The 10,568-nt window shown below is 34.6% G+C and overlaps 1 protein-coding gene across 1 annotated transcript in view; it reads left to right on the top strand.

Moving 5' to 3' along the window:
• Positions 1 to 9,674, top strand: part of LOC124365967 — a 44,187-nt gene extending 34,513 nt beyond the window's left edge. Inside the window, exons 6-8 of the mRNA XM_046822123.1 lie at positions 6,503 to 6,586; positions 7,938 to 8,086; positions 9,413 to 9,674. Of these exons, the coding sequence (XP_046678079.1) occupies positions 6,503 to 6,586; positions 7,938 to 8,086; positions 9,413 to 9,610 (431 nt within the window). The 3' untranslated portion in view covers positions 9,611 to 9,674. The remainder of the gene's footprint in view (positions 1 to 6,502; positions 6,587 to 7,937; positions 8,087 to 9,412) is intronic.
• Positions 9,675 to 10,568: the final 894 nt, after the last annotated feature.

Raw genomic sequence — 10,568 nt, forward strand, 5'->3', positions numbered from 1 at the left:
AAACAGTAAAATAGTTACAAGTCTCTTATCCATTGCATATCTTAAATCATCTGTAATACGAATTAAAGCAGTTTGAGTGCTGAAGTGTTTTCTATACCCTGACTGGTATTTACACAATATATCTTTCTCATCAATGTATTCACATATTTGACTATGCACTAACTTATCTAAAACCTTTCCGAACACACACAGTATATTTATCGACCTATAGTGCTTACACTCAGAAGGGCTAGATATTTTTGGCAAAGGTAATATAACTGATTTTTTCCATTGGCTAGGATAAACTGAGTTAATTATAGAAAAATTATAAACATGGCATAAAACCTCCTTAATTTTATTGAAAATTAACTTGATAAACTTTATTTCAATTTCATCGTTTCCTACAGCATTTGAAGATATACTATTTAACATTTTAAACATTGAATCACAATTAACATCCTTAAAGCTAAATATCCCAGATGGCTCATTATACATGTTCTTATATTGTTGAACCAAATCATTACTGATTTCATTATTTATACCACAAAAAAAATCATTCAAATTATTCAAAGGTACAATTGGTTCCGTTAATCCTTTTTTCTCCTTTCCAGCTCCCTGTTTCCTAAGCACCTTCCATACATCTTTACTGGAGTTATCTTTTTGAAAGAACAATTCAAAATGCCTATTTCTTGCATCTCTTAACACTGTCTTTACTCTATTTCTAAGAGTTTTATAACTTTCCCATACACCTAGGTCTTTAGTCTTAACATAACGCCTATAAATAACGTCTCTTTCTTTCATCATATTTCTAATTTCTCCCGTAATCCAAGGACACGGGTCTCTCTTTTTAGAAACATTACGCTCTATTACATATTTATTGAACAACACAGATAAATAACTTTCTAAAATAGCTACCTTATTATCAATTGAATCACTATTATATAGCTCATCCCACTTTAAACTCAAACACTCATTCTTCAAAGCATCTAGGTTTATATTTCTAAAATCTCTTATCTTAATTTTACCCTTATCAGTATCTATTTTATTTTTAACATTGAATTCTAAATATATCAAATCATGATATGATAAACCAGATACTGATATTTGTCCAAATTGTAGAGAGAGAGAGAGAGAGAGAGAGAGAGAGAGAGAGAGAGAGAGAGAGAGGAGAGAGAGAGAGAGGAGAGAGAGAGAGAGAGAGAGAGAGAGAGAGGAGAGAGAGAGAGAGAGAGAGAGGAGAGAGAGAGAGAGAGAGAGAGAGAGGAGAGAGAGAGAGAGAGAGAGAGAGAGAGAGAGAGAGGAGAGAGAGAGGAGAGAGAGAGAGAGAGAGAGAGAGAGAGGAGAGAGAGAGAGAGAGAGAGAGAGAGAGAGAGAGAGAAGAGAGAGAGAGAGAGAGAGAGGAGAGAGAGAGTGAGAGAGAGAGAGAGGAGAGAGAGAGAGAGAGAGAGAGAGACGAGAGAGAGAGAGAGAGAGAGAGAGGAGAGAGAGAGAGAGAGAGGAGAGAGAGAGAGAGAGAGAGAGAGAGAGGAGAGAGTGAGAGGAGAGAGAGAGAGAGAGAGGAGAGAGAGGAGAGAGAGAGAGAGAGAGAGAGAGAGAGAGAGAGAGAGAGAGAGAGAGAGAGAGAGAGAGAGAGAGAGAGAGAGAGAGAGAGAGAGACGAGAGAGAGAGAGAGAGAGAGAGAGAGAGAGGAGAGAGAGAGAGAGAGCGAGAGAGAGACGAGAGAGAGAGAGAGAGAGAGAGAGAGAGAGGAGAGAGAGAGAGAGAGACAATTGGACAATTGACAATGGTTTTATTTATCCTGCCCTGGTTTGGGCCAAAGGCCCACTCTTCCACCAGGACAGGCTCAAAGATTTACAATTCTTTTTACATTAGTTTGAGGGTTATATTACAACAAATAGTATTAATAATATAATTTCTGATCACTAAGAATAACACACAATTTACGATTACATTATTAAAGTATTTTAGCTATTATTTTCATAAACTAACAAGTTTGTGAAATCGCTAGTTATAAATATAAAATATTATTATTTTTATCCCTCCAAACTTCAATTAAGATACACACTGTAGAATATGTTTTATTTCGATTAATCTCCATTTATACAAACATCACATCTTTTCTAAGTACATTTTAATAATCTATTAATACCTTCTCTTAGCAATACCTCTTTTAACCTTTTGGCAAAAATATTGACACTAGGAGCATCCTTAACATAATTGTCTAAAGAATTCATAAGCCGAACTGATAATACATGAAAAGACCTATTATAAATTAATGTTCTATGAATTGGAACTCTTAACACTACTTCACCATATCTAGTTTCCCGTTGGTGCCCTTCTCCTAACCTTTTATAAACTTCATATAAATACTCTGGCTTTCTATTGACTAACAATTTCTTGCACAGATTCAAAACACTATACTCCCTTTTTTCTTTAACTTTTAATAGTCTTAGTTCTTTGTAGAATCCAGTTACATGGTCATCTAATCGCAAATTATACATATACCTAATACACGCGTTTTGTGCTCTTTGTAGCTTAGTTGTTAAGGTTTCATTTTAAGTCACAATAGGCTATATTAGCGTAATCAAAATAAGGAAAAATTAAAGTAGTAACTAACATTTTCTTAATCATAAAAGTTGGTTTAAAATTTCAATCGTCTTAACTGGTACAAACATTGATAAAACTTTCCTATGTATGTAATCCACTTGTTCGACCACGATAAATTTTGAGTAATTCTTTATCCCTAAGTTAACAACAGATTTTTCAAATTCTAAAAAACTGTACTATTTATTTTTATAGGTAACACAGTATGATGCTCTATGCTAGAAAGTAAGCGAGAAGTGCCCACAATCATAGGTTTGCATTTCAATACATTTAAACCTAATCCATGGTTTGTGCACCACTTAACAAGGTTTTCCAAGTCAGCATTTAAATTAGTGATAGCTATGTTAATATCCTTTACACTAGTCTGCAAATACAACTGTACATCATCAGCATATATATGGATTTCACTAAATGTAATGGATTCTATTATTCTGTTAATATACAATGAAAACAACAACGCAGACAGAGTGGAACCCTGAGGTACACCGGAAAGGTTAACTTTCCAATCTGAAAACAAGCCTCCTGCGGTTTTAATGCGCTGCAATCTATTGTCTAAATAGGAACTAAACCATCGAACAACATTTGAACTAAAATTATAAGACTCTAAAATAGACAAAAGAAGCTTGTGATTAACACAGTCAAATGCACGACTGAAGTCTAAAAACAGTAAAATAGTTACAAGTCTCTTATCCATTGCATATCTTAAATCATCTGTAATACGAATTAAAGCAGTTTTTGAGTGCTGAAGTGTTTTCTATACCCTGACTGGTATTTACACAATATATCTTTCTCATCAATGTATTCACATATTTGACTATGCACTAACTTATCTAAAACCTTTCCGAACACACACAGTATATTTATCGACCTATAGTGCTTACACTCAGAAGGGCTAGATATTTTTGGCAAAGGTAATATAACTGATTTTTTCCATTGGCTAGGATAAACTGAGTTAATTATAGAAAAATTATAAACATGGCATAAAACCTCCTTAATTTATTGAAAATTAAATTGATAAACTTTATTTCAATTTCATCGTTTCCTACAGCATTTGAAGATATACTATTTAACATTTTAAACATTGAATCACAATTAACATCCTTAAAGCTAAATATCCCAGATGGCTCATTATACATGTTCTTATATTGTTGAACCAAATCATTACTGATTTCATTATTTATACCACAAAAAAAATCATTCAAATTATTCAAAGGTACAATTGGTTCCGTTAATCCTTTTTTCTCCTTTCCAGCTCCCTGTTTCCTAAGCACCTTCCATACATTCTTTACTGGAGTTATCTTTTTTGAAAGAACAATTCAAAATGCCTATTTCTTGCATCTCTTAACACTGTCTTTACTCTATTTCTAAGAGTTTTTATAACTTTCCCATACACCTAGGTCTTTAGTCTTAACATAACGCCTATAAATAACGTCTCTTTCTTTCATCATATTTCTAATTTCTCCCGTAATCCAAGGACACGGGTCTCTCTTTTTAGAAACATTACGCTCTATTACATATTTATTGAACAACACAGATAAATAACTTTCTAAAATAGCTACCTTATTATCAATTGAATCACTATTATATAGCTCATCCCACTTTAAACTCAAAAACACTCATTCTTCAAAGCATCTAGGTTTATTATTTCTAAAATCTCTTATCTTAATTTTACCCTTATCAGTATCTATTTTATTTTTAACATTGAATTCTAAATATATCAAATCATGATATGATAAACCAGATACTGATATTTGTCCAAATTGTAGAGAGAGAGAGAGAGAGAGAGAGAGAGAGAGAGAGAGAGAGAGAGAGAGAAGAGAGAGAGAGAGAGAGAGAGAGAGAGAGAGAGAGAGAGAGAGAGAGAGAGAGGAGAGAGAGAGAGAGAGAGAGAGAGAGAGAGAGAGAGAGAGAGAGGAGAGAGAGAGAGAGAGAGAGAGAGAGAGAGAGAGAGAGAGAGAGAGAGAGAGAGAGAGAGAGAGAGAGAGAGAGGAGAGAGAGAGAGAGAGAGAGAGAGAGAGAGAGAGAGAGAGAGAGAGAGAGAGAGAGAGAGAGAGAGAGAGAGGAGAGAGAGAGAGAGAGAGAGAGAGGAGAGAGAGAGAGAGAGAGAGAGAGAGAGAGAGAGAGAGAGAGAGAGAGAGAGAGAGAGAGAGAGAGAGAGGAGAGAGAGAGAGACGAGAGAGAGAGAGAGAGAGAGAGATTAATTTAACGTCTGTCGCGTTCCGCACAAGTTAGCCGACTTTCCGAGCATGCCCTCAACATCGCCAGATCCTCTCGCTGCCAAGGCTCCAGACCAATCAGAGCGCGTTTCGTCTTAGGATGGTACTCTGAGAGGTGATGCCGCCTAGGCGATTCATTTAGTCATTCACAAAGTACATGGTGCTTTTAGACGGCTCAAGGCCTGCGTACACTAATGCTGATTTCAGCGCATTCCGTACACGTGACTGCGACAACACCGGTGTCGTCGCATTATCGCGGGCTTCAATTTAATGCATATACAGGCTGTGGCAGAACTCCTGTCCCTTTCTTCTGAAGTGGCCTTAACGCCAATATTTTCCTATATTAATCCGGATGGCACTTGATGTGTAAGGCAGCATTGTTACATATTGTAGAGGTCTTACCAGTATAAAGGTGGTTAAAATAATCACTAAAGTAACAATAAGATATGTACGCCAGACTTAAACTGGAACATCTTGATACTCGCAGGACTGTAGCCGACTTAGTGGTTCTCCATAAGTTGGTGAACGGTGTGATGGTTTGCCCGGACGTCCTTCAACTCCTCAATTTCAAGACACCATCCAGCACTCGTTCCAATGACCTCTTCATCACGCAACACTATATCACAAACTATGCAGCAAACAGCACGGTGGCTCGCCTGCAGAGGGCCGGCAACAACCTGCCTATAACTGTCGACCTGTTCCATGATGGCGTGAGATCATTGAAGTGGAAAGTGAAAGGTGCAGTGCTGCCAACGTAAATGCCTCCACTTAATGTCTATGTTTGTTCATTTTCTCGGTTTATTGTATGTCATAGTTTGTCTATTTACCATTGTTATTTTTACTGTCTGCTGTTTTGAAACACTGTTACGAATATCCCTGTTATATTATTTTATAGTTTATTAGGTTTTTTCTGTTGTTACTGTTATTAAGTTATTTCTGTTATTATGTTATTTCTATTGTTATAGTTTATTTATTGTTGCGTTCTTTCATTATGGTATTGTTATAGTTTTTAAAACATTTAAATACGTTTTTATTCTAGCATATATCATGCCTTGCATTAGAGTATTATGTAATATTTCCTTTCAGTCATTCACATGTTTTTGTTGAGGTAATTTTTTGGTTTAGGTTAAGTTGTAATTATTGATCTTGAATTATGGATCTTGAATGTAAAAATGGAGTATGTCCGTTGGAAATAAATAAATAAATAAATAAATAAATAAATAAGATATTTTCGTACTATTAAGTTAAACTCATTTATTTGTTGAAATTTTGGGGCGTTAACACCGAGGTGTCACACCCGTACGGGACCGTATGACATACCAGGATTGTTAAGAGTTCACGCCTGTACTTGGAAGTTCGTTCTTGATTATTGGATGCAGAAGGGGGCTTTGTATTTGCCTTACTAAATTGCCGATCTTAGTATTTAAAACAGTAAGACTTATTGTAATATCACTAGTATAAAGGAATACGACATTTTCCAATATATAATATTTTATTATTTTTATGTTTATGTCATGTTTGAGTTCAAAAATTTTCCACTATACTGTATAGTAAAGTTTTAACCAAGAGTTTGCTTTAGTATAGATTCAATCTGATATACACAACCCTCCGTGAATATTGGGAATAAAAATAGAGTAAAAAACAAACAGAAGTTTTAGGCTGGAGAAGTGTATTTACTGATAGTAAAATTGTGTATGTTACAGCTGGAGAAACTTTGATTGGGTCTGTCCTGGATACAGATGGTTTTAAATCCTTTTTAATTATTTACGCATGTAACGCAAGAACAGGTGAGTTATCATAATAGAAAAGAAAAATTACAGTTATAGAGTTTACTAAAATATGCTTACCGATTCGGTTAACTCACATGAGATAACTGGCTATGATTTATAATCCAGTATCAGAAATGTTTCTTTCATTGTATAAGCAATTACAGCGTTTTTTTTTAAAGTCTTCTATAACATGTTCATAATAAAAATACAAATATTAGTTAGAATTTGTCTTTTTACAGTATGTCTCAGTACCTGGTTTTCAGGCTAGACGTGTCTAGAAATAACTAACATTTGCGATATAATAATGAACTATTGATTTTTAACCAGTTATGTTGTATATAACATTGAGATATCTGTGGTCTGCAACCAAGATAGTAGATTAGTAAAGTGTAATGTAATCACAAAGTTACGCGGTCTAGTCGGTATGCAATTTGTAGCTCTTGTGTTTGTGATTCTGTCGTTATAATATCAACTGCAGCAAAAATTCAATTCCTTAGCTCCCGTAAACTTTTTACTATCACCTGGTACACCAAATTGATGATTTCCCATGGAGAGAAATCTGGGGTGTCAGGATCTGGCGATCTTGCTGGCCATTCAAAAGGCCCTATTCTACCGATCCATGGACCTACATATTTGCGATACTGTGCTGGAGTAGCGTCTTGCTGAAATTTGATCAAGCATTTTCGGTACTGCAAAAAGTTGTGTCATGTCCAAATAAATGTGACTGTTACTGTTTGTTCTATAAAAATTACCTAATGATGCATTGTGCATCAGTCCTAACCACTTCTGGAGTGTTTTGCTGATAAATGAAAACCGTTATAGCAGGATGAATGCAGTCAATGGTATGGAATACAATTCAACAGTGGCTCTATAAGCACCTGGATTCTCAGTAAACATAATCATCATGCATGGTACTGGGCTAGGTAGATGTTATGAACAGGAATGATTAGGTTCGGTTACATTGAAACATTGCGTTTTTAATAAGTAGTTTTTGGCATTGTGTTTGAAATGTGGCAGTTAAGCTTTAAACACTCAATCTTGATTCTATTACTTTATGTTAGTAATTAAAATCATCATTAAAATATACAAAATTATTCTAATGGAATTAATTTCATTTTTAACCCAGACACCCTGGTATTTTAATAATACACACTACAACTAATCATATTATGTCAAAAATTAATAAGAGGATTGTATGTAAACTTGTATTAAATAACTATTCTATAATGTGTTTTTTAATATATATTCAGTTCAATATTAAAACTCGTATTGTGGTAAATGATACATTGGAACATTATTTACTGATTAAATCATTAGTCATAATTTTTAATGTGGAACAGTGATGTCAAACATATTATTTCTGTTTCAGCTAATGGAGATCCAATCGTAAACGTTATTTCCAGAGACATCAGAGGACTGACCCCGAAAACTAAAAGGAGAGTTGAAGCTGCCCTCAGAGCAAACAATATATGCCCGGAAAAACTGATAGAAGTTAACAGAAGGAATTGTCCACGTTATGTATGTTAACATGAATGGTAGATAAAAGATTATTCAGAATTCAGACATAAAATATAAGATCAAATAAAACACGGTAGATTTTTCATTATGAAGAATTCAACCTATCACCAAATTCCTCTTATCTCAAAATTTAGGCCATTCCTGCTTCCAGGAGCGAGCTGAGGTGGTGTCGAATTGATGATGTACATCTTTTCTACAGAGATTTCGGCTTATGGTGCATTTTTTTGTTCTCCGGTTTATCTTCTGCTCCATCCCCTCACTGTGTATCCAGATTCAGATATAACTTCAACCGATTTGCCACATATATATGTATTCCTTTTTAGTATGAATTGTCTGGAAACTCTGTATCACGTGAGTGGAATAAAAAAAAAAAACAGTTGATTGATTTTTGCACCAAGTGCTTAAAACTTTAGTAAGTCAGCCCATACTGGCAGGTCAAAGGAGAAGTTCAAGTTGCTTTTTCAAGTCCAATATAGTAAACATAAACTAAAACATAACAAGCCCATCCATAAATCAGCAAAAATCAATTTCTATCTACAAAGATTCAGCTATGGGTTTTAGTACTGTGAGTGAGATATATGCGCCATCTAGGCTTACATATCTATCAGTTATAGATTAATTTTAAAATAATTTTGCTTATATTCTTAAAGTATAAACTATAAAATTTATTGAATGCTTAAAGCTTAAAAGAAAATTCTTCTTGGGATTTAGTTTACCGGCTTTTCAACAAACATTTGGTTCATCGCAATGTAATGTGAAACTGGGATCGTTGGACACAAAAGGAAAGAAAGTAGTATCCTGATCATATACGAACGTCTATCAGAGCTCTAGGCTACGAATTCCTACTTCCTCATGCGCGCAATGTTCGTTTTGCAGACCAAGCCAGGTAGCGTGAAGCATAGAGCAGACAGGAAAAGTAATATTTGAAAATATTGACCTAGTCTTGATCCGGGAGAGAAAATAGCAGTTATCTGCGCTAAGGCCAATAGAGTACTGGAATTATTGCTCGTGCATCAAGAAATGCTTTTTCACCTGGTACCATCAAGTTACTGTATGCGCCGTATTTTGGGTCTGTGATTTGGGCACCTTATCTCGTTGGACATTGCTGTTCACTTGATAATGTAGAGACGCTTTCTTCGTTTGAAGGGTGTTATGAGTGGTCTTAATTACTCTGATGTCGACGTCCATGAAATTGCTGATCATTACAGTATTAACTCTCTCTCTTCCAGAAGCATTGGCTTGGGTCTGATTTTCCTATTCAAGGTTTTTAATGGCTTACTTGACTGCCCCGAACTTCTTCAGCTGATCGACGTCCTTATTCCACAGAGAACTCGCTTGATACAGACTTTAAGCAGACATCACCGTCACACTGCGCATATCTACCACAGCACTGTCTCTCGTCTTATGTGCTTGGGAAATGCCTCTCAACTGGAGTTCTTTGGAATGCCCCTCCAGACCTTCAGAAGGCAAGCCCTCTTGCTTCCTTCAGATCAATTCCTTCTGTTTGATAAATTTACTTTCTAAGTCATTATGTTATATTATTGCTTATAGTGTTGTATACGTTATCATGAGTGTACTGGTTGTTTTATGTTTATCACGTTGACGTTGTTTCATTGTTACTTTTATGTTCGCTATTGCTATTATTGTTAATACTGTTATTGTTATCATTTATATGATTTTCCTCTTATCAACACTATCGATTGAACTACTATTTTAGTATACTAAGTTTGCTTATTAATTTGGCTTATGGTTACACATGTTGGTTGGCTTGCTTGCAACATGTTATTGTATTATTACTTATTGATACTTTTGTATTTTTCTCTCTTTAATTTATATTATTATATATTGTTACGTGTCATACATTGTAAATAATATTTAGCATATTTATTCGTTGTGTATTCTGTATAAGTGTTACATTTAAGTATATTATGTTTATTATTATTATTAATCAACTTTGATTACCATGATTTGTCGTAGGAAGATCCAAATAAAAAAAAACTTTCCATAAAATGAAAATGATTATTTAGTGGCTTAGAAATACTTTGTACACTTTTACTCTTACATGATTTGAATGTGAAATAAAATGTTATGAATACATTTGAAAAATATCTCAAACATTATTCTTATACTGCATATATAATATCTTTAGTATATCACAAAAATCATAGCGCTACCAAAATTAAAACCTTAAAGGTACTCTGTGAAATTTACTTCAAACAAGTAAGCACATGCCAGAATTCAAGCCAAACAATTTTTCTATGTCCAAGAAACTACATATGTAAGCACCAAAACACTTCTCAGGGTAACCTTTTTAGAGAAATAGTAATTTACAATATTCCATCAGTCAGAAGCCAACCAGCTGAGATCGACTACTTAAATAGAAGAACAACTATCTCAGACATTGTGCAACAACATGTAAGATTTTAGTTTCTCTAACAGTATGCTACGATTGAGCCAAAGAAACAGCAGCCAAACATGGTTA

The sequence above is a fragment of the Homalodisca vitripennis genome, chromosome 7, assembly GCF_021130785.1.
Source record: "Homalodisca vitripennis isolate AUS2020 chromosome 7, UT_GWSS_2.1, whole genome shotgun sequence".
In the NCBI taxonomy this organism is placed as follows: domain Eukaryota; kingdom Metazoa; phylum Arthropoda; class Insecta; order Hemiptera; family Cicadellidae; genus Homalodisca; species Homalodisca vitripennis.